The sequence below is a fragment of the Pygocentrus nattereri genome, chromosome 14, assembly GCF_015220715.1.
Source record: "Pygocentrus nattereri isolate fPygNat1 chromosome 14, fPygNat1.pri, whole genome shotgun sequence".
In the NCBI taxonomy this organism is placed as follows: Eukaryota; Metazoa; Chordata; class Actinopteri; order Characiformes; family Serrasalmidae; genus Pygocentrus; species Pygocentrus nattereri.
In genome coordinates this window covers 31,882,501-31,907,689 of record NC_051224.1, presented here as the reverse complement: position 1 = coordinate 31,907,689, position 25,189 = coordinate 31,882,501, and the positions used below count along the sequence as shown (strand labels likewise).

General features: G+C 40.6%; 1 protein-coding gene across 2 annotated transcripts in view; it reads left to right on the top strand.

Moving 5' to 3' along the window:
• Nucleotides 1-25,189, top strand: part of spata5 (spermatogenesis associated 5) — a 171,871-nt gene that overhangs the window by 48,874 nt on the left and 97,808 nt on the right. For both annotated transcript variants that reach the window (XM_017709728.2, XM_017709729.2), the window contains exons 11-14: nucleotides 4,737-4,946; nucleotides 10,913-10,966; nucleotides 11,083-11,162; nucleotides 17,846-17,972. In XM_017709728.2, coding sequence (XP_017565217.1) covers nucleotides 4,737-4,946; nucleotides 10,913-10,966; nucleotides 11,083-11,162; nucleotides 17,846-17,972 — 471 coding nt within the window. The remainder of the gene's footprint in view (nucleotides 1-4,736; nucleotides 4,947-10,912; nucleotides 10,967-11,082; nucleotides 11,163-17,845; nucleotides 17,973-25,189) is intronic.

Sequence of the window (25,189 nt, the reverse complement as noted above, 5' to 3'; positions counted from 1 at the left end):
GGGGTTCAATCCCCACCTTGGCAAAGACCCTACACTATACCAATCAGAGTCCTTGGGCAAGACTCCTAACACTACCGCCGCCTACCTGTGTAAAAATAATCAAATTGTAAGTCGCTCTGGATAAGAGCGTCAGCCAAATGCCGTAAATGTAAACTTCTAATTTAAACCTTTTTAATTCATTCAGGTTTATTGAACATGATGGAGAAACATAAGTTATAGTACCATTTTTACATTAGATTTATGTATTTAAATTGCATGGAAAATTGACGTGCACTTAATATGCATTTGTTACATTTAAAATTAGAGTTTCATTTTCAGTTGACACTGACAAAATCATTGATGAGGATTCTGAGCATATTTTTCAAAGACCCATGTAATTGAATGGATTTCCCCATTTTTCGATCTGCTCATAGTATTGCAAGAGGCGACAGTAAGGCTAAGATCTGAGTCTCTTCGGGGCAAATAATCGGATCTGTGCCACTTCAACCTGGTAATGTGAACGTAGCATTAAGGTCCAACTGTGTACCTTGAATGAGTTTTAAATGTGCACTGCCTTCATTTCCTCAAGGGAAAGGCGAATATTTGTTTTCCTTTTCATTTAGTTTTCCAATGGAAAAATAACATAAAAGCATTAGTCAAAGCAACTTAGTAACATGATTGCAACAGAATATGATACAAATTTTTTTGTATTGCCTAATAAAGGTACTGAAGATGCACCTTTGTAGGGGAACTCCACCAATGTTGCAAAATTACTTATTCGGTGGATTAGATGTGAACAAATTCATTCAGAGTGGTTCGGTGTAAAATGCACCTTTCCAGAAAAATGTCTAGAGTTTCCAGAGTATAAATAGTTTACCTTTATAGTTCTAGGAACCAGATGTCTGACGTGTATAATGGCTCTGAAAGCTACATCCTGGTAGGTTTTTACACACAGTGGCTATGAATGCATGACTTGATAGTGATATTGCTTTGTGATAGTTTAGTTAGAAAGTTTTGGCCTAAAACGTTTTTTTTAATGTAACCATTTTCTCCAGGATTAGCTCAGTGTTTCCTCTCCAAACCGCAACTGAGATCAATGCGCGCAAGCTAATGTGCTTTTGTTGTTACTAGCCTGTAGCTACAGCCATTCAAGACGGCAAAGGCCAGCAGCAGCTTTTGTTTCCAGTTTATTTTTACAGTTTTACAGTTTATTCTTACCTATTTTGGAAGATGGCAGAGTATGCAGAGGATTTTGAGGACGTCTGTTTCCAAAATGACGTAGATCCTTATCAATTTGAACGGTTTAAAGAAGAGAGAGAGAGAGACAGCCCGCCGGTGCAGAGCAATCCAGGATGAATGGAGAGTGCTGGTGTCAACATACCACTCGCTGCTCTGTTTACCAGTTCATAAGTTAGGATAGCAAGGTAGATTTTTGTGTGGTCCATGAAAGACAGTCTGTTCTAAGCTAACAGCTAACAGTGATATATGCCTAATGGCGACTAATTTATTTCATTCGCAAACGTTTCTTACTTTGATTTCATTTTCTGCTGGATTGAAACTGTGGGAGTGTAAATCTGCGGCTCTGTGGTCAGATCCCTCTCCAAAAGCATGTTCGGGGCAGAGAGGTACCTGCAGGCCGGTGTAAGGAAAAAATAGTAGCCAATGAAAACGTAATTTTTTCAATTTAGCACCATTTTACCATCATCAGCATATAAAACTTGCAAGACACATGTACGTTCACTGGTCATTTTGGATAGTCTGGTTCCTAGTACCACAATGGTGAACAATTCTGATACAGTAAATTCCTCTAGAAAGCCACATTTCACACCAAGCTACTCCGAATGATATTGGTTACAGCTAAACCATTAAAGGTTTAGTTAATTTTGCTAAATCAATGGAGTTCTCCTGTGGATATTTGCCGTTTTGCTTCAAAATCTCATTTTTCGTTTGAAGTAGACTGCTGGCTTAAAAGTACACAGCACGCAGACTGGCAAAAGCGGGCAAAGTGCCAAAGTCATACCTCAGCTGATGCGCCAAGTTCAGTGTTCCACTTGTACAATGGAATGGTAAGGTGGGGGTGTCACTGTACAACTTTTAATGAACTCAAAATGTGAAAGATAATCAGTTGATTATTAAATATCCAGCAGTCTGGCTCAAGTGTAAATGTCCATCCTCCAAAACGGAACTTCTCGTTTGATTAGGGCTTCAGTTGTCATTTCTTTTTAGGACATAATTTGAATTTTATTTACTCATTTATTTATTTATTTTGACCTCAATGCCCCCAAACCACACATTTTAACCCAAGTTGCCACACACACACACACACACACACACACACACACACACACACACACACACACACCAGTCACGCTTGCTGGACAGAGGCCGGAGAAGGGATGTTTTGGGGGTTTTTGTGTGCAAGACACACACGTGTGCACACATACACAAGCATCCTGTCCTGTGTATATATATATATATATATATATATATATATATATATATATATATATATATATATATGTGTGTGTGTGTGTGTGTGTGTGTGTGTGTGTGTGAGATGTAACCATACAGGATGAGGCTCTCGCATCATCCTGCCACTAATTGGAATCAGGTTGCCGTGGCAGTGTGTCGCCCTGGGCAGCGTAGCTTTGCTTCCTGTGTTGGACTGAGATCACCCCAGTACACACACTCAGGAAAGAGCAGAGGATTAGGAGAGAGCGAGCAAGAGTGAGAGAGAGGGAGAGAGGAGAGGTTTCCTCTGAAAGGAAGGTGATGGTTTCCAGCAGGCTGATCAGATCCAGATGAGCGCCAACATTTGCTTCTCATTTTTATATAAGAAACTTCCAGTGTAGCCACACGCCTTAGCCCCGGAGGCTGTAGTGTGTGTGTGTGTGTGTGTGTGTGTGTGTGTGTGTGTGTTTGTTTTTGTATATTTTCAAAAATGTCCTGATTTTGAAGAAAAAGAGAAAAACTGGACTAACTTACAGCATCAACCAAATACTCATGGCTCTGGAAAGTACTTTTTTTTTAAAAAACTGAAGTTCCATGTTTCAGCCATCCCATTTGGGGTCATGAGATTAGCCCCATGAGCCAGACTTCTGGTTATATTCAGATAAGTCTGGTGCACTTTGTAGCTAAATGTGTCCAAGGACCGCCTATTTTGACAGGAAAGGGGTGTTTGACTGACTATAGTTTGGGTAACTTTTAAATTGACCTCATCATCAAAAGGAGACGATGGTCCTCATTCACCAATAACTTCCATCAGATTAGTGAGTTGTTCTTAACCCGCAGAACTGTTTACACCTTTGTGCTCTTGAGTGTGTAGATTCTGTTCGATTCTAAGAACAAATCCAATAATCTTCGTTAAACTTCCTAAGTGGGTTTTAAGAGGGAATTTCTTCTCCGTGATCTTCAGGAAATTCAGAATATGACAGTGGAGGTGGGCAGTATGAGGATAATGTGATAGACAGTAATTTTTCTGAGCATGGATATCGTCCGTACTTAAAGAGCACTGAAGTACTGCGTGTTTCATTACAGAGAGGGCATAAGAACGTTTAATGGGTTTTAGTGCAGTACATTACAGTATGAGAAACGAGAAATAAACATAATTGGGCCAGAGGTTTTGATGCGTTTTTAAATGCAGTACTACTAGTAAATTATGCCTGTGCGTCAAAATATCATAAAATGTATTGTGTTTTGTAAAAATGTCTTTAAGAATCGTGAAATGATTTTTTTGTGGTATCGCCCACACCTCCATGTGATTTGTGGAATATTCCATTTCACGGGAGTGAATATGTTCAGGTAGCAGAGTTGATTGAATGTATAGGACACATTTAAAGTGACATAAAATTACATTTCCATAAGAAGAAGTACATTTTTCATAACCTGTAGCAGATGATGTCTCGAAAGCTTGTGTTTCACACATTAATGCAAAACTAATCTGGTTTTTGAAGTTCAGAAATGATTACATATCAAAATGAGTTGATATGTACATGATCAGGTGTAAAATTATGGCCATTTCCTTGTTTCTACGCTCATTGTCTACTTTATCAGCTCCATTTACTGTATAGATGCACTTTGTAGTTCTACAGTTACAGACTGTAGTCCATCTGTTTCTCTGATACTTTCTTAGCCCCCTTTTACCCTGTTCTTCAGTGGTGAGGAACCCCATGGACCCTCACAGAGCAGGTATTATTTAGGTGCTGGATCGCTCTCAGCACTGCAGTAATATTGGTTTGTATGGATCAGACACAGCACTGTGTCCACTCACTGTCCATTCTATTATACAAACCTACCTTAATGGTCCACCTTGTTGATGTCAAGTCAAAGACGATCATCTGCTCATCTGTTGCTGCACAGTTTGTGTTAGTTATCCGCTGGGCTTTTATCAGTGGGCCCATGATGCTGCCCACAGGACACTGTTGGCTGGATATTTTTGGTTGGTGGACTATTCTCAGTCCAGCAGTGACACTGAGGTGTTAAAAAACACTGCTGTGTTGATCCACTCTTACCAGTGCAACACCACTAACATACCACAATGTTACTGTAGTGCTGAGAATGATTCAGCATCCAAATAATAAAATAATACCTGCTCTGTGGTGGTCCTGTGGGGTCCTGACCATTTAGTATAAAAAGGGTATGAAGTTAAAGGTCAGCTTAATATTGCATTCCTGCTTTCCTATACTGGCTCCTCTAAAGCTCTAACCTAAAGAGTCCTAAAATTGTTTTGAAGGTCTTCTGTTTGTGAATGTGTACAGGTGCGTTGGAGTGACGTTGGTGGCATGGATGATGTAAAGCTGAAGCTGAAACAGGCTGTTGAGTGGCCCCTGAAGCACCCAGAAGCTTTCACTCGGCTGGGCATTGCACCCCCTAAAGGAGTCCTGCTGTATGGCCCTCCCGGCTGCTCCAAAACCATGATTGCCAAAGCACTCGCGAACGAGAGCCAGCTCAACTTCCTCGCCATTAAGGTAACATCTGGCCATTAAATGTTTTGGGGACACCTTGCTTTTCTAAATGCATGTTTTCTTTGTTTTGCAAAAACTTAAAATATTAACCAATTCAAACCTCAGGTGACACAAGGACATGAAAAAAGCATGAAACGTATTCATTTCTCTACTATTCCAACATGAAATAAAGCATAGAGTATACCAGCCATTTTTTCAATTTTTAAAAAATCGTCAGCCCTAGATTTCATTATATAATAGTGTAAATCTTTACTTTATTATTACTTTTTATTAGTACTTTTATAAGTATTTATCCATCTGTCTGTCATCCAGTTTACCTACTTACCTACCTTCTTCCCTACCCAATCTATATTTGTACCAATATGACTATGCTAATTCCATAACATTTGCTGTGTTATGTAACCATCAAGCTAACGGTGGTGTACATTCACTTTCCCACACTGGGTTTAACACTCATTTTAAACTTACAGGTCTTCAGGTAACGTGTTTTATTTTATATGTAATCTTATACATTTTTTCAACTAAAATCCTAAAGGCCTTAACACACCCTGTGCAATTTATTTGTGGAATACATTCAGATGTCAGTAAATTCATGCTAACACTGAATGACTGATGGTATCTTGCACACTTTTTTGGAAACTGAATGAATTTTTGGAAAATGCAAAAGCAATACTACTTCATCTGGCCTTATTTTGAATTTGTTGATGTCCAACCACTGTTGTCTCTGGCATTAAAATTGCTAGCACCTCTAACTTTTTCAGAACATCAGTAGGATTAGCCTTTTCTGCTTTGTTTTGTCTGCAGTTTTTTTAATGTCCATTGTGTATGATATTGGCATTGGGATTATAATTCATACTTCCCTGAAAATAGCAAGAAAAAACTAGAAGTGTGTGTTTGTGAATGAACTTTGCTATCGGTGTGGTATCCCAGTTAGTTGGTACCGTATTGCTAGACCATTGCTCTGGAATCTAAGGTGATTGTTTAGGCGTCTCTGGGCAGTTGCTGTGGTATCCAGGTGGTTGCTTAGGTGTTGCTACAAGGCCGCTATGGTATCCTAGATGGTTGCTGAAGTGTTGCTAGATTGTTGCTGTGTTATCCAGGTGGTCACTAAGGTGTTGCTAGGCCATTGTGTGGAATCTCTCGTGGTTGCTAAAGTATGGTTAGGTTGTTGCTATGATATCCCAGTTGGTTGGTACAGCGTTGCTAGGCCATTGCTCTGGAATCCTAGGTGAAGTGTTACTTCGATGTTGCTGTGTTATTCCAGGTGGTTGCTAAGGTGTTGAAAGATCATTGTGTGGGATTTCTTGTGGTTGCTAAGGTATTGTTAGGTTGTTGCTATGGTGTCCCATGTGGTTGTTGAGATGTAGCTAGGCCATTGCTATGGTATCCCAAGTGGTTGCTAGGGGGTTGCAAGGTGTGTGTGTGTGTGTTTATACTGTGTATGAGTGTTTGTTGTGTATATTTAGTTTATTACTCTATAATAACTCTAACTGCTGTGTAGTTGCTGTGTATCATTGTTCATGTCTGTATCAGTATGTGACAACAGTATTATGTGAGTTTTGCTGCATTCAGGCTCCCTGCCTCTTACAGAAATTGTGCACTTCATGGTGTGTCAGCCACTATTAAAGACACATCAGGCATCACAAACTTTAGTGTACAGACAATGTAGGCAAAATGCAACATTGTCTTAGTGAAGTAGACGAAGAAGGCGCTATAAGAGTGTGGAGTACATGAGCCCAGACAGCAGGGGGAGCAAGACACCATTTTTATATACAAATGTAAGTCGATATCAATTTTACTTAATTTTACTTTACAATGTCCACTTTTAGGGCTGCATGCTTACATTTTTAGGTAACAGTAGTACCCAACTGAGATGTTTTTCTCAAGATCACATTGTCTTAGAGAAAATAAGGCATCTTGGATGCTCAATTTCTTAATTATTTTTCTTAAACTCAGCAGAAATGATGAGCTTCACTTAAGCATTTCGCAGTAAAAAGTTCTGGAGATACATGAGAAAATGAAATGTCTTCTACACTTACAAATGCTGAAAGATTTTTAAGAACTGAAAACAAAATGACAAACTTTTCACTTGCTCTTTATGTAATACTTCAGCAACGAGCAGCAAAATGGGAAAGTTTTTTCCTTTGGAAAGCCTTGAAAAGGCAACCGTTAAAATACTTTGCTGCACATGACTCACTGTTAATCGTTTATCTTCAGCTTGGAGTGTAAACATTTTCACTTCAGCTAGTATTTAGTTAAATCTTTAACAGTTCATAGGGAGTACATCATACAAATGCCTGACGCTTTTAGGAAGCAGTTCTTCCGAATGTAGCGTTCAAAGTCTTTGATCGCTCCATACTCGTTTCCTAATCAATCCACTATAGAGCAAATTTTAGAGAGTCAATGTGAGTCAGTTAACAAGTGGACAATTCCGAATGAAGCTTTTGTATATGACGTGAGGGTTGTTGTGGGGGCCTCTGGACGAACGCTGTCTGAAAGCTGTACATCCGATCGGTCCAAAAACACCCTTCCTGTAGATGATCAGTGTTTGTGCCCAGTTTGGCCATTGTAGCTAACGTTGCAGGCTGTGAAAAGAGTACAAATTCTGAGCATAGAACAGTGAGGAGACTAGGCCAAACCAGCCAAACGTAGATTTGCAACATTTGATGGGCAGTGGATGTTCACTGTGTTTAAAATCGTTGTTTTTGTTTTCCGTCTCAGTCCTTGGAAACTATATTTCATTTCAAGACCATGCTGAGGTGAGGGCCCGAGAGAGATGAGCAGATCGTCTTCCCTTGTTGTCCTTTTTCTCTTTCTTTCTTCGCTTCCCTCCCTGCTTCATCAATGCGATTGACGGTAGTTCAGCCCTGCTCTTTTGACCTCTAGTGTTTGTCGTCTTCATTCATCACATACGCACACACGCGGCTGAAACTTCCGATGGCCCCCCCGCTGCGCTGTCCGAGCCTGACTAAGATTGATCAGCACAGAGGGAGGGGAGTGTCTGTTTGTGTCTCTGTGTCTGGGTGGGTGTATAAAAGAGTGAGTATTATTTTGATAGCTGTCGTCGGGTGTGGCAGCTCACTGACAGAAACTCTGTGTGTGTTTGTGTGTGCGCAGTTGCCCAGTGATGGCTTTATGCAATGTCTTTGATGAACGAGGCGACTGGTAGCAAACAGGAAGCAGGCTGTGATTGTGAGTGACAGGCGAGCAGTAGCGGACACTGAGTGGGCAGCGTTTGAGGTTTTTTTTTGTTTAGACTGCAGAGTCCAGTGTCTCCTGATACAGTGAGCATCTCACTAAAAGCAATTAATTCTGAGACCAAAACAATCAGGGCTGGGTGACACAAAAGCATCAACATCAGCATCTCCTCCAAAGCACAAACGTCATTGCTAGATTGTAGAGCGTCCATGTGAACACACTCACACCAAAAAAAGACATAATTATTACAGTAGAGGTGTGTGCAGAGCTTTGAAGACTCATCCCATTATGACAGATGATTGCTTAAAAATATGATCGGCGCTAACAGATTTAATCCGAATTTTTATTTAATTTTGTACATTTTTGGCAGATGTATATGAAAAATATCTGCATCAGCCCAATTATTGGATACAATTGTATGAGATTCTGGTCAAATGTTGCAGTGATATATATAAGTGGGGTCAATTGATGAAAAAAAAATCTGATTAATCACAGTAATAGGTTGTGATTAATCATGAAGTTTAAATAGTATTTACTTGTATTTTTGGGGAGAGATAAAACCAATAAAATTAGATAGAATTAATGAACTGTATGCGAGTGAAGAGGCATGGCTAAATTGTGCTTCTGCTTTACAAGTTCCAGGTGGAACTTTGGTTTCATCTAAACCTCCATCTGAAAGCTTCTTAAAATGAAACTTGGCGTCCAGCACACCAGGGAACGTTTCCTCAGTCATCGTGTTATCTATGCCTTTGCGCCTTTCAGTGAATCCGTGTGGGAATTACAGGAGGAAGTTCGGGTCAAACTTGGTAATATGATTAATTCGCATAAAAAAATAAATAAATACGTTAAGGCTTCCAGATTGATGTATTTGTCATTACCGTCATACAATTAAGTGCACATGACAATGTACAAATAGTGCAAAGCACTCTGATTTCCTCACCTCTGGTGTAGTGAGTTGCAGCCTAGGGTAAGTTAGTCCAGTACAAATGATTTCTTTGCTAGAGCTCAACTGATATATTGGTTCGCAGATAATATTGGTCGATACTGATGACTTGCAGCGATATTTGTATGAAAAGCTAAAATGTCACTGATAATTAGGTCATGGCATCGCTGTGTTTCGAACTCGCAGTCTCCTCACAAATGGGAGAAGAAAGCTAAAGTTAAATGTTGAAATATAAATATTTAATTCAACATTCATTTTAATATGTAAATAATAAGTCCTTACTTATTAATACGTTATAATAAGTTATTACTGTACAAAAATAATTATTTAGATGCAGTTGTACAGTGTTCATTCAGCACTGATGATACCAGTGATGTACTCATTGTGACATATTGTATCACAGTGTGATCATGATGCCCACTTCTTTGATTGTTGTACTATGAGTAGTGCAAAATAGAAAAGTAAATGAATGGATAAATGATCATGCTGGGCTTGTTATGTGGTTAGATGGTTAACTGAGCCTGGAAACAAGCAAATAATCCCCAATGAATGTGCAAATCTTAATGAACTGAAATATTTGGAGAGAGAGTAAATACTTGAATACTGGCTTGATTTGCTCACTTTACAGCTGAATGACTGGCCTTGGATTCTTGGGCCGTTCATATGACCAGGCGTTGAGTCTCATTTAGGAAACACTCAGGAAATGTGGTACATAAAAGCTAAACTGAAGAAGTGGCAGCTTCTAAAATCAAAATGCGGGGGTTTGGGGGCTCGAGGAACGGGAGACCAAGGATGATTAAAGTGTGTGTGTGTGTGTGTGTGTGTGTGTGTGGGTGTGTGTGTGTGGGTCATGTCTGTGCATGTCTGTGTGAGTTGAGAGGTGTGTTTGTGGTGGGGAGACGTGGGTCTGTATTTGAAGTGTGGGTTGAGAGGTGTGTGTTAGTGTGTGTGGAGACTGTGAGTCTCTGTCTAAAGTGTGTGAGGTGAGGTGTGCTGAAAAGAGAGAGAGAGGGAGAGGGAGAGGGAGAGAGGGAGAGAGAGAGAGAGAGAGAGAGAGAGGGAGAGGGAGAGGGAGAGGGAGAGGGAGAGAGAGAGGGAGAGAGGGAGAGAGAGAGAGAGAGAGAGTGTGTATGTTATGTATATTTGTATATTCTTTCTGTGAACTCTGGTCTTTCCTCTCCTGCCTGTCTTGTTTGCGTGCCTTTTCTTTCTTTTCTTTCTTTCTTTCTTTCTTTCTTTCTTTCTTTCTTTCTTTCTTTGTCTTTTACTCTTGTCTTGCTCTTTCTTTTTCTATCCCATCCATCCCGCTCTTTCTCTCTGTCTGTATGTCTTTCTGTCTATTTTTCCTGTCTTACTCTTTCTCTCTATCTTTATTTTTTCTAACTCTCTCTCTCTCTCTCCCCCCCATATGTCTTTCGCTCTCTCGCTCTCTCTCCCTCGCTCTCTCTCTCCCTGTATGTCTTTTTCTCTCTCTCTCTCTCTCTCTTTCTCTCTCTCTCTCTCTCTCTCTCTCTGCCGGCTGGTGTTTTTATTTTCCTCCTCTCTTTTATCTCCTCTCTTCCTGTTGATGTAAGCGTCTCCCTCTCTGCCAGCTGTGTGTGTGTGTTATCCTCCCTCTTTAACCGCTGCTGTGCTGATTGCTGAGGAACTCCAGGGCCTGCTGGAGCCCTACAGTGTCTGGGCTGTCAAAAGTGGACTAACTGCATCATATCACTGGAGTACAATCTAGATTGGGCATTCACGTTCTTCACCAGAACAGTGTGATGTCTTTATCTAAAGAGCTTTACATGAGTCTTTTGTGGGTAATTTTTTTCTTCCTGTGTTGCAGGGTCCTGAGTTACTGAGTAAATATGTGGGAGAGTCTGAGCGAGCCGTTCGGGAGGTGAGTGTGTGTGTGTGTGTGTGTGTGTGTGTGTGTGTGTGTGTGTGTGTGTGTAACCCTGCGTGTGCACGTGTTTGGGTAAATGCTGATTAATCCTGTCTGTGTTTTGACGGTAGGTTTTCCGGAAAGCGAGGGCAGTGGCTCCTTCCATTGTGTTCTTTGATGAGATTGATGCTCTGGCTGTAGAGAGGAGCAGGTAGGATGTTGAGCTTGCTGTTCTTAAATTGAACTCCTTACAGGTTTACACACAACAGGTTTTAAATATAAACAAACAAAAACAAAAATGTAATAAAAAGCAGATGGCAGATATAAACTCCTTGTACACAGCAAACCAGTTTTAGAAATAAACCCTTATATACAACAAACTGTTTCAGACATGAAGCCCTTAAAACAACAAACCCCTTTGAGATTTGAACCCCTCATAAACAGTTAACCAGTTTCAGAAAAAGAACTCCTCGTTAACAGTTAACCAGTTTGAGATACAAAGTTCTTATACACAATAAACCAGTTTCAAGCATAACCCCTTATACACAATAAACCAGTTTCAGATGGGCACCTCCTTATACACAACAAACCAGTTATAGATACACACCCCTAATACACAGTTGCCTTTATCCACAGTGAAATGAGTTTCAAATGTAAACCCCTTATTTGCAATGAACCAGTTTCAGATTCCATATACATAACAAACCAGTTTAAAATATAAGTGCTTATACACAAGAAATCTCTTTGAAAAAAAGCCCTTTATACACAAGAAACCAATTTCAGATATGAATGCTTTATATGCATAAAAAACAGCTTCAGATATTGAAGTCCTTATGCCCAGTGAATCAGTTTCAAATGTAAACCCCTTATACACAAATATTACTTTCTTATGCACAAAAAACATTTTTTTCCTTTTCAAAAACCCTATACACAATGAAACAAGCTTCAGATATGGACCTCTTCTACAAAACAACCTAGTTTTGAGTATGAACCCCTTATAAATAAACCAGTATCAGATATAAGTGCTTATACACTGCAAACCAGTTTCAGATATACATGCTTATGCATAGCAAACCAGTTTCAGATATACGTGCTTATGCACAGCAAACCAGTATCAGATATAAATCTTTCTCACAAGAAATCAGTTTCATATATGAACACCTTATACACAACAAACAAGTTTCAGATATGTACCCCTTATACACAGTAGATTAATTTCAGACATGAACCACTTACACACACAAATATTAATATTATATGAACTCTTTATGGGTTATTGATTCATGTTTTAAGTGAATGAATACAAATAAACTTTGAAATTAATGATTTCTACTGAATTCCACAAGAAACCAATTTCAGATATGAACTCCTTATACACAACAAACAAGTTTCAGATATGTACCCTTTATACACATAAAAACAGCTTCAGATATTGAACCCCTTATACTCAGTAAATTAATTTCAGATATAAACCACTTACACACACAAATATTACGCTCAAAACAAAAAAAGTTTTGAAAAACCCTATACACAATAAAACAGTTTTGGATATGAACCTCTTATACACATCAAACTAGTTATAAATATGAACCGCTTGTACACAACAAACCAGTTTCAGTTACAAACCCTTATTCATAAGAAGACCAGTTTCCCTTTATACACAATAATGGTTTCAGATATAAATCCCTTATCCACCCGAAATCTGTTTAAGATGCAATCACTCATACAGAGCAAATCAATTTCAGATATAAACCCCCTGTACACAATGAACCAGTTTCAGAGATGAACCCGTTTCAGATGTAAATCCAGTTTGCGATTAAAACCCCTCATACACAAAAACAAATTACAGAATAAGCTCCTTATATACAGCAAACCAGATATAAATTTTAGTGTGCAATGAACTAGTTTCAGATGCAAACTCCTTATACACAGCAAACCTGTGTCAGATAGAAACCGCTATACAACATAAACCAGTTTCAGATATAAACCCCTTATACCCAACAAACCTGTGTCAGGTATAAAACCCCTATACATAATGAACCAGTTTCAGAGATAAACCCCAATTTCAGATATAAATCTCTTTATACAAAATGAACTAGTTTCAGAGATAAACCCAGTTTCAGATATAAATCCCTTTATATGAAATGAACCAGTTTCAGAGATAAACCCCAGTTTCAGATATAAATCCCTTTATACACAACAAACCAGTTTCAGAGATAAACCCCAGTTTCAGATATAAATCCTTTTATACACAATGAATCAGTTTCAGAGATAAACCCCAGTTTCAGATATAAATCCCTTTATACGAAATGAACCAGTTTCAGAGATAAACCCCAGTTTCAGATATAAATCCCTTTATACACAACAAACCAGTTTCAGAGATAAACCCCAGTTTCAGATATAAATCCTTTTATACACAACAAACCAGTTTCAGAGATAAACCCCAGTTTCAGATATAAATCCTTTTAATACACAATGAATCAGTTTCAGAGATAAACCCCAGTTTCAGATATAAATCCCTTTATACGAAATGAACCAGTTTCAGAGATAAACCCCAGTTTCAGATATAAATCCCTTTATACACAACAAACCAGTTTCAGAGATAAACCCCAGTTTCAGATATAAATCCTTTTATACACAACAAACCAGTTTCAGAGATAAACCCCAGTTTCAGATATAAATCCTTTTAATACACAATGAATCAATTTCAGAGATAAACCCCAGTTTCAGATATGAAACCTTTAATACACAATGAATCGGTTTCAGAGAAAACTCCCAGTTTCAGATATAAATCCCTTTATACAAAATGAACTAGTTTAAGATTAGAAATGAGCAGATCAGAGGGACAGTGAAGGTGGAGCAGTTTGGAGATAAAGCCAGAGAGGCCAGGTTTAGATGGTTTGGACATGTGTTGAGGAGGAATAATGGATATATTGGTCAAAGAATATTGGAGATGGAGCTGCTGGGTAGAAGGAGAAGAGGTAGACCTCAGAGAAGATTTATGGATGTAGTGAAGGTGGACATGGAGATGGTTGGTGTGAAAGTAGAGGAGGCAATGGATAGGGCAAGATGGATGGATAATGCACAATGAATCAGTTTCAGAGATAAACCCCAGTTTCAGATATGAATCCTTTAATACACAATGAATCAGTTTGAGATAAACCCCAGTTTCAGATATGAATCCTTTAATGCACAATGAATCAGTTTCAGAGATAAACCCCAGTTTCAGATATGAATCCTTTAATACACAATGAATCAGTTTCAGAGATAAACCCCAGTTTCAGATATGAATCCTTTAATACACAATGAATCAGTTTGAGATAAACCCCAGTTTCAGATATGAATCCTTTAATACACAATGAATCAGTTTCAGAGATAAACCCCAGTTTCAGATATAAATTCCATATATGCAACAAACTCCTTATACACAAAATAACAAATTGCTGAATGAACCCTTGTATACAGTGAACCAGTTTCAGATACAAACCCCTTATACTCAGTGAACCGACTACAGATTAATATAAAACAATCTAATATTATATGAATTCTTTAGGGGTTATCGATTCAGGTTTTAAATGAATGAATACAAATAAACTTTGAAATGAAGGTTTTCTATTGAATTTCTTCATCACAAACACAAACTCTTACAAATGTTCAGTCACATACACTCTCTCTCACAGACAGACACACACAGAGGAACATCTGTGCTCTAGAGACACACACAAGCATGTCTTTGTTTCCGTGGAGACAGATGGAGGAGAGAATGGAATGGGGCATACTTCCTGTCCAAAGTGTGTGTGCGCGCAAGTGTGTGCGCGAGGGGTCACTAATTTTGGTCTGCAGTTACAGAATGCGGTGTTGATGTTTGGATGATCAGTGTTTAAAGCTTCCAGTCAGACTTGGTGTAAGTAAACCGATACAGTATCACCCTTTCATGTGTTTAATTTCCAGTCAAAAAAGTCATTAAGTATAAAAAAAATGCAAGAAAAGAGGCAGAAAAGATATTTGATAGAAATTTACACACAAGCCTCAACAACTAAATATTATATAATTTTAAAGAAATATGTGGGAATATTTTATTCAGTCATTTTCTACTTTTACTGGAAATAGACTGGCAGGTCATTCTTGCCCAGATATGCTGCGCTTTGAGATCATCTTAAATTCAGTCAGGAATATGGCTGACACTGCAGTAGCCTGTCGACGAGAGAGAGAGAAAGAGAGAGAGTGTCCCTGTCAGCACATTGATGCACTAGTCACTTTATTAATTAAAGCAAGTCCTGGGCCAAACTAATAAACACACATTTTATGGCTTTCTTTGGCTTCAGACTTTACATAAACACACACACTCACACACACACACACACACATATATACTTGCACACTCTTGCTCTCATTCAGATTTTCTGCTGAGTCAGTCTTCATTTTGAGAATTGACCTGCGAGACAGATGAAGGGATGAATTTTTTTTTTCATTATCAATCTTTCTTTCATTCTGTGGATTCATTTACCACCTTATTGGTCACAGTTCAGCAAGATTAGAACTTTTTTGCTGTTTATAATAGGGATGAACATTGTAACTACTGTGTGGGGCAGTTGTGTCCTGGAGGTTAGGTCGCTGGTTTGATCCCCAGAGCCGACAGTATGTGACTGAAGTGCCCTTGAGCAAGACTCATAACCCCCAACTGCTCCATGGGCACTGCGGATAGTGCTGCCCACTTCTCCGGGCAAGTGTGCTCACTGCCCCCTAGTATGTTTCTTCACAAGTGTGTGTGTAGCACAGATGGGTTAGATTGGGGAGGTGATAATAAACAAAGATCACTTAATCTTAATCTAATCTAAATATGAGGGGGCAGTCGTGGGCTGGAGGTTAGGGATCCAGCCTTGTGACCGGAAGGTCGCCGGTTCGATCCTCCAGAGCCGACAGCACATGACTGAGGTGTCCTTGAGCAAGACACCTAACCCCCAACTGCTCCCCGGGCGCTGCGGATTGGGCTGCCCACCGCTCCGGGCAAGTGTGCTCACTGCCCCCTAGTGTGTGTGTGCTCACTAGAGTGTATGTGGTGTTTCACTTCATGGATGGGTTAAATGTGGAGGTGAAATTTCCCCATTGTGGGACTAATAAGGGTCACTTAATCTTAATCTTAATGATATTTAGCTGTCTGTAAGAGAAGATGGTCCACTGGGAAGGAAAAATAAAAAAGGAAAAAGGACCTTGGCTGAAATGAATGGGAGGTCTTACTTTTTAGGTGGTCTTACTTTTTTAGGCTGGGCAAATTTATTAGCAAAACATCTAGCATGTTTTCTCGTTTTTCAATGGCCGGTTCCACTTGCTGTACTTAATTTCAAACACAGGCTAGTTCCAGTTTGGTCACCCTGGCCAAATTTTATATCTGTTTATTTTTAAAGTGAAAAGAAGTTAAAAAAAATCTACAGTAAGCTGTTAAGAAGGGCAATTCCAGAGCATAGTAAATTCTGACTCTTCAAACGTTGTGCTTACAATAAACCATGAGCTCCTGTAAGCAGCTGGCTGAGGATCTGAAAATGAAGCCAGTTGATGACTACAAAGCTGGGAAAGGCTATAAAGATTTCAGAGTGTTTCCAGATTACAGTTTCCACTGTTCTAAGTGTCATTATGAAATGCTAATTAAGTGAAACTGTGACAGTCAAGCAACCAAGAAAACTTTCAGATAGAACTACATGTATGCTGGTAAAGCAATGATGATAAGAACACCTTGCCAACTGGTAAGCATGAGATGGATCTAATTTGCTTTGGGGCTGTGTGGTAGCCAGTGGCAGAGGAGGCACTGCATGGATAGAGGGAAACGAATTCCACCAAATATCAGCTGATTTTGGTTGAGATGCTGACTTAGTTGAGAAACTGAAACTGAAAAAAGTCTTCTAAAACAGGAAACTGACCTAAAATATGCATCAGAATCCACTATTAAGAAACACAAGTTGAAGCTTTTGGCCCTTGCAGTACCCTACCTTTAACATCTATGAAAACCTGTGGGTAGGTCTTAAACATGAGTGTGTGTGAAAAGTTCTAAAATATGTAATTTGGCAAGGAGTGCCCATCTTTTGCATACAAATGTAGGCCTGTTTGTGTGTGTCTCTATTTTTTTAATATATATATATATATATAGAGAGAGAGAGAGAGACGCACACAAACAGGCCTACAGTGTATATATAATGTGTGTGTGTGTGTTAGAGAGATTGATCTGCTGCTGAGCACAGTGCACTCACTCATATTTCATCAGTGGTGCTGTTACGTGCTGAGATTGATGGATGGAGCCTGACTGGATGTGGAGAATTGCAAAAGCTTTCTGCAGAAGCTACAGAATAAATGCACATTCACTTAATGAAATTAATCTAATATATTTGGCAAGACACATGCTAAAAGGATCAGCAAATAAAGTCATTATGATTTACCAGAATTTGAATATTCAGTGTCCAGTTTCACCTCATTACCAGGCCAGTCTAATTACAGTGAAGTGCACAGAGAAATCCACCTATCCATCCATCCATTTTCCAAGCCGCTTCTCCGTCAGGGTCGCGGAGGGGGTGCTGGAGCCTATCCCAGCAGTCATCGGGTGGAAGGCAGGATACACCCTGGACAGGTCGCCAGTCCATCGCAGGGCGCACAGAGAAATCGGCGAAACAAATAGCCAGTCTTAAGTTCAGGAAGCTTATTTACAGCACAACATTTGCTAAAATGAGCCAGATTCATCAAACTGAGCTGTACACTATGCAAAAGTGCACAGTGTGGAATATGGAGTCCTATTCATATAGCCTCATTATGGTGCATCGCCATCTCTGTAAAGCGGTGGTATTTTTACACCACTGTTATGGTTTTTATTACATTTATAGCATGTTTTATTTATTTTATTTTTTGTAGCTCGTCCCGATCCAGTGGTGTAGGTGACCGTGTGTTAGCCCAGTTGCTAACGGAGATGGATGGAATTGAGCAGCTCAAAGACGTCACTGTTCTTGCTGCAACCAACAGGCCGGACATGATCGACAAGGTACTACCTACCTTATGCTCACTAGACATAACCAACAAGAACAAGTGCTTCTTTTCAAGTGCACTTTATTCTAGTGCACTTTGTGCAGGTGTACAATGCTCTTTTACTAACCAAATGACATGAATGGCAAAGGCACTACTGTATGTGTACTTCATTATAGTGCATTATGCTATCATACATATTTAGACCTGATCAACAAGATAGGGCACTTCTTTTTTCAAGCTTACTTCATTCTAGTGGACATTCCACCATTATAAACACTTTTTCCATCACCAGTTATGAAGAATAATGTTGGATGTTTCTTTGTAAGTGCATTACATTCAAGGGCACAGTCTGCTGGTGTATGATGCACATTGCTGCTGATGGAACAAAACCTTGTATCTCCAAAATGGTGCAAGGAGAAGGTACAAGGTACGAGGAGAAGGTAAAAATATACTTTCAATGTAAGTCAATTAAAACAGACTGTTTTTCCCAGCCTTTTGAGCCATTTCTTTTGGTCCGTTCATCATGAAATTTACATACAATTTAAAGGCCAACAGGTATTTTCAAATCATGTCAAAAACTGAAAAATGACAAAAAAGGAGTTACAAGGTTTTGTTCCAACAGCAGCGATACTCTTTCACTAATTAATGGCTAATTAAGGTGCTTTTTTTCAAATGTGCTTCATTCAAGTGCATTCTTGAATATTATATTTTGCTCAACAAACATGATCAACAAGATAAGGGACTATATTACACTACATGATCTTTCACTGACCGGACATGAACGACAAGGTGGTACACTTCGTCCTAGTACACACTACTGTAACACATAGTTTTTCTTACAGACAAGGTAGGTTGTTTCTTTTCAAGTGCACTACATTCTAGTGTTGGTATACGCTAAAAACGTTTACCAACTGTCCATGATTAACAAATTACAGTACTTATTTTGAAGTGTGCCTCATTCTAGTGCAGTCTTTGCCATTATGCACTATATATTCTTTTTTCGGTCATCAAGCATTATCAATAAGGTAAGGGTGCTTCTTTTTGAGTGTGCTTTAATCAAGTGTGTGCTGTATCGTTCCACACTTAATGCCCTTTCAGTGACCAGACATGAATAATGAGATGGGACCCCTTTTTGAGTATACTTTATTCTATTAGACATACACTGTTACATACACTTTTTGACCAGATATGATCAACAAGGTAGTGTTTTGTTTCGACTATACTGTCTGAAGTGCATGCTATACTGTTATGACGAGATAGGGCTCTTCTTTTCAAGTGTACTTCATTCTAGTGGACACTACACTGTTACACAAACTTTAATTAACATAGCACTAAATGTACGGTGGAACTGAATTTAAGGTGGAACTTTATTTAAGGTAGCACTGAATTTAAGGTAGAACTGCAATTAACATAGCACTCAATTTAAGGTGGCTCAGAGTTATGGTGGAACTACATTTAAGGTGGCACTGAATTTAAGGTGCAACTGCAATTAACCTAGCACTAAATTAGAATTTTAGGTGGAACCTTCTTTAAGGTAGCTCTGAAATTAAGCTGGCACAGAATTTAAGGTAGAACTGCAATTAACAATTAACTTCCTTTTCAAGTGCACTACATTCTCTTGCACTCTGTGCTGTTATCCACTAAATACTCTCTCACTAACCAAAAATGCCTGACTTATGAAGTTATGGTGCTTTTCAAGCATGCTTTATTCTAGTGCACACTTGGCTGTCCTTTTTGGTCACTAGACATGATAAACAAGTGCTTATATTCAAGTACACTTTTTCTAGTGCACACTACACTGTTACACATACTTTTTCTTTGATCAGATTTGAACAACAAGGTTTCTTTTCAAGTGTACTTCATTCTAAAGTGATTTGCACCATCAAAACAGCAAAATGTCAATGGAAAGTGACAATTCTAGACTTTCAATCTGCACTGCATTTTCAATAGTAGTCGTGGTTTTAGTTTCATGAAAAGTTATTGTTTTGTGCAGACTTGTTTTGGAAAGCATAATTTTTGGATGGAAATTGAAAAATGTCAAACCTCTCAATGTAAAACGTTAATCAACTGCAAAAGTAAATAAATTATATATGTTATTATTTATATTACTACCAATGTTATTGATTATGTAATTACATTTAGATGGTAGTAGAAGTATAATGGTTAACAGATACTCCCAAGTAGACACATGGTCTTCTGCCTCCTGCTGTGTGCGGTTTGTGTATTTTGTCCTGTGAGCAGTCAGGATGGACGTGATGGACGTGATTGACAGTGGCCCTCCTGTCAGCCCCAGGGGCTCTAGGCCTCTCTCAGGTCCTCAGTGGTCAGCAGAATGCCTCTGACTGGACACCAGCAGGACATTTGATCCCCTGGGCTTCACAACCACTACACTTCCTTCTGCCCTGTGGCTTTTGTATTATAAGCTTTGTTTGGTCTGGTGTGAGTTTTCGTGCCGTACTCTGTGTGTGTGTGTGAGTGTGTGTGTGTGTGTGTGTGTGTGTGTGTGTGTGTGTGTGTGTGTAGTGTGTGTGTGTGTGTGGACTAGCCACTGTGTCATAGACCTCCCTAAGACAACTGACACATCAGATTTTACACACACACACGCGACTCTGTTTGAATGTCAAACACAACACTGTCCTGTTGGTTGACCAAAGCAGCCAAATGGCTTGGCAGCCCACCACCCCTGCCGCAACCCACCACTGTTATCCATGTGCATACTCCACCCTGCACCCACACACAAGTTGGTGTTGTGACATTTATTCAGTAACAGGATGTGGGTCATACTTGTCTAATGTATTTATAGTCAGATGCAGTTTGGGTGTCCCTGGTTAATTTTATATATTATTGTTAATCTTCTAAATGAAAATAAGCACATTTTAATGCACAATTGCTGTTTGTTTGATGAAGTGAACATATTGGAACAAAAGTAAGACAGGCCTGTGCAAAAATTATGGCACATTTTATGTTCTATGCTTTATTCTTCCAACATGTTAAACTCAGCAAGTAAATAGAAATTGTGCATTAAAATTAGCTAAAAGTTGGCATATTTGATTTTTTTTTACTTTGAAAATCAACAAAAAATTTACTTTGATAAGGGTATTCAAACTTTTGCATACAAAAATACTCTCACTGTGCATTTTATTAAGAACACCTGTATACCTACTTGTTTATTCAGTTATGTAATTGACAAACCATTAGGCAGCAGTGCAGTGCATAAAATCATGCAGATACAGGCCAGAAGCTTCAGGTAATGATCACATCAACCATTAGAATGGGGAAAGAACATGTTATTAGTGATTTTGACTATGACATGATTGTTGGTGCTAGATGGCCTGGTTAGAGTATTTCTGTAGCTGCTGATCTCTTGTGATTTTCATGCCAACAGTCTTTAGACTTACTCAGAATGGTACAACAAAGAAAAAACATCCAGTGAGTGAAAGTTATGCGGACGAAAATGCCTTGTTGATGAGAGAGGGCAACAGAGAATGGCCAAAATAGTTCGCACAAATGGAATGGCTACAGTATCCCTGCTAAACACCCTGTACAGCTGTTGTAAGCAGAAAAACATCTCAGAATGTACAACATGCCAAACCTTGAGGTGGATGGGCTACAACAGCAGAAGACCATGTTGAGTTCCACTTCTGTCAGCCAAGAACAGAAAGCTGATGCCACAATGGGCACAGGCTCGCGAAATCTAAACCGAAAAAATATATAATATAGCATGGTCTGGTGAATATTGTTTCTGCTAAAACATGCAGGTTATATGTTAAGAATTTGGCCTCAAAAGCATGAATCTATGGACCTAACCTGCCTTGTCTCAACAGTCCCGACTGGTGGAGTTGGTGTAATGGTATGACAGATGTCTTCTCAGCGCACTTTTAATGACAATGAATCATTGTTTGAATGCCACAATCCTTTTGAGTATTGTTGCTGACCGAGGCACATATATATATATAAAAATCTTACTATTTTGCATTCTTTTATGATTTATCCCCTAATTGCAGACTTAGGCTTATTATTCAGACAGGAACCTCAATGCAAACTGTTTGTGTAATAAAACTTTGGGCTTGTGTGTGTGTGTGTGTGTATATATATATATATATATATATATATATATATATATATATATATATATATAATATTGTATAATAATCCATCCATCCATCCATCCATCCATTATCTTCCGCTTTTCCGGGGTTCGGGTCGCGGGGGCAGCATCCTAAGCAATGAGGCCCAGACCTCCCTTTCCCCAGCCACTTCCACTAGCTCGGGGGGGACTCCGAGGCGCTCCCAGGCCAGCTGGGCAATATAGTCACTCAGCGTGTCCTGGGTCTTCCCCGGGGTCTCCTCCCAGGTGGACTTGCCGGTGTCCAGGAGGCATCCTAAGCAGATGCCCGAACCAGATGCCCGAATCCTCTTGACGTGGAGAAGCAGCGGCTCTATTCAGAGTCCCTGTCGGATGACCGAACTTCTCACCCTATCTCTAAGGAAGAGTCCAGACACCCCACGGAGGAAACTCATTTCGGCTGCTTGTATTTACGATCTCATTCTTTTGGTCATTACCCAAAGCTCATGACCATAGGTGAGGGTGGGAACGTAGATAGACCGGTAAATCGAGAGTCTTGCCTTATGGCTCAGCTCTTTCTTTATCACAACAGACTGGTAAGGAGCCTGCATCACTGCTGACCCAGCACCAATCCGCCTGTCAATCTCCCGCTCCCTTTTACCATCACTCGTGAACAAGACCCCGAGATACTTAAACTCCTCCCCTTGAGGCAAGAGCTTATCCCCAACCCAGAGAGAGCTCTCCACCCTTTTCTGCCTGAGAACCATGGTCTCGGATTTGAAAGGTACTGATTCTCATCCCGGCCGCTTCACACTCAGCTGCAAAAGGATCCAGCGAAAGCTGAAGTTCACAGCCTGATGTCCCGAATAGGACCACATCATCCGCAAACAGCAGCGATGTGACCTTGAGGTCACCAAACTGGACACCCTCCATCCCCTAACTGCGCCTAGAAATTCTATCCATAAAAATTATGAATAGAATCGGTGACAAAGGGCAGCCCTGACAGAGTCCAACTCTCACTGGGAACGAGTCTGACTTGCTGCCGGCCATGCGAACCAAACTCCTGCTTTGTTTGTACAGGGCCTGAATGGCTCGTAGCAAAGAATCATGTACCCTGTACTCCCTAAGCACCTCCCACAGAATATCCCGGGGAACACAGTCGAATGCCTTCTCCAAATCCACAAAGCACATGTGGACTGATTGGGCAAACTCCCATGAACCCTCCAGAATCATGGAGAGGGTGAAGAGTTGGTCCAGTGTTCCACGACCAGGGCGGAACCCACACTGCTCCTCCTGAATCTGAGGTTTGACTATAAGCTGGACTCTCTTCTCCAGTACCCCTGCATAGACCTTACCAGGGAGGCTGAGGAGTGTGATTCCCCTGTAGTTGGAACACACCCTCCGGTCCCCCCGATGTCCACACAATGTTGAAAAGGCATGTCAGCCAAGACAGCCCTACAACATCCAGCGCCTTGAGGAACTCAGGACGGACCTCATCCACCACTTGAGCCTTGCCACCAAGGATTTTTAACTTTTTAACTACCTTAGTGACCTCAGCCTCAGTAATGGACAAGCTTGTTCCCGTGTCCCCAGACTCTGCCTCCTCACTGGAGAACGTGTCGGTGGGATTGAGAAGGTCCTCAAAGTATTCAGTCGAAGTCAGCAGCACACCATCTCCACTATATACAGTGCTAGAGGCGCACTGCTTTCCCCTTCTGAGTCGCCTGACGGTTTGCCAGAATCTTTTCGGAGCAAACTTAGTCACTTTCCAAGGCCTCACCAAACTCCTCCCACACTGGGGTTTTTGCCTTGGCGACGACTGAAGCTGCAGATCACTTGGCCTGTCGATACCTGCCAGCTGCCTCTGGTGTCCCACAGGCCAAACATGCCCGGTAGGACTCCTTCAGCTTGACGGCATCTCTCGCCTGGGGTGTGCACCACCGGGTTCGAGGATTACTGCCCCGACAGGCACCAACTACCTTGTGGCCACAGCTACAGTCAGCCGCTTCAACAATGGAGGAGCGGAACATGGCCCATTCTGAGTCAATGTCCCTCACCTCCCACGATATCTGGTCAAAGTTCTGACGGAGGTGTGAGTTGAAGATCAATCTGACAGGTTCTTCTGCTAGACGTTCCCAGCAAACCCTCACTAAACGCTTGGGTTTGCCTGGTCTGACCGGCATCTTCCCCCACCATCTGATCCAACTCACCACCAGGTGGTGATCAGTTGACAGCTCAGCTCCTCTCTTTACCTGAGTGTCCAAAACACATGGCTGCAAGTCCGATGACATGACTACAAAGTCAATCATTGAACTGCGGCCTAGGGTGTCCTGGCACCATGTGCACTCATGGACATCCTTGTGTTCAAACATGGTGTTCGTGATGGACAAACTGTGGTTTGCACAGAAGTCCAAAAACTGAACACCACTCGGGTTCAGATCAGAGAGGCCATTCCTCCCAATCGCACCCCTCCAGGTCTCACTGTCATTGCCCACATGAGCATTGAAGTTCCCCAGTAGGACAATAGAGTCTCTAGGAGGAGCACTTTCAAGCACACTTCCCAAGGACTCTAAGAAGGCTGGGTACTCTGAACTGCTGTTCGGTGCATAAGCACAGACAACAGTCAGCACCTGTTCCCCAACCCGAAGGCGTAGGGAAGCTATCCTCTCGTCCACCACAGAAAACCCCAACATACAGGCGCCGAGTCGAGGGGCTATGAGAAGGCCCACACCTGCCAGCCGCCTCTCACCATGGGCAACTCCAGAAAAGAATAAAGTCCAGCCCCTCTCAAGGAGATTGGACCCAGAGCCCAAGCTGTGTGTTGAGGTGAGCCCGACTATACCTAGCCAGTATCTCTCAACCTCGCGCACCAACTCAGGCTCCTTCCCCGCCAGTGAGGTAACATTACAAGTTCCAAAAGCCAGTTTCAGCAACCGAGGATCAGAATGCCAAGGCCCACGCCTTCGGACATTGCCCGATCCACAAAGCACTGATCCCCTACTACTGTCCCTCCCATCGGTGGTGGGTCGATGGGAGGGTATGTATGTGCGTGTGTGTGTGTATATATATATATATATATATGTGTGTGTGTGTGTGTGTGTGTGTGTATGTATGTATGTATGTATATATATATATATATATATATATATATATATGTATATGTGTAT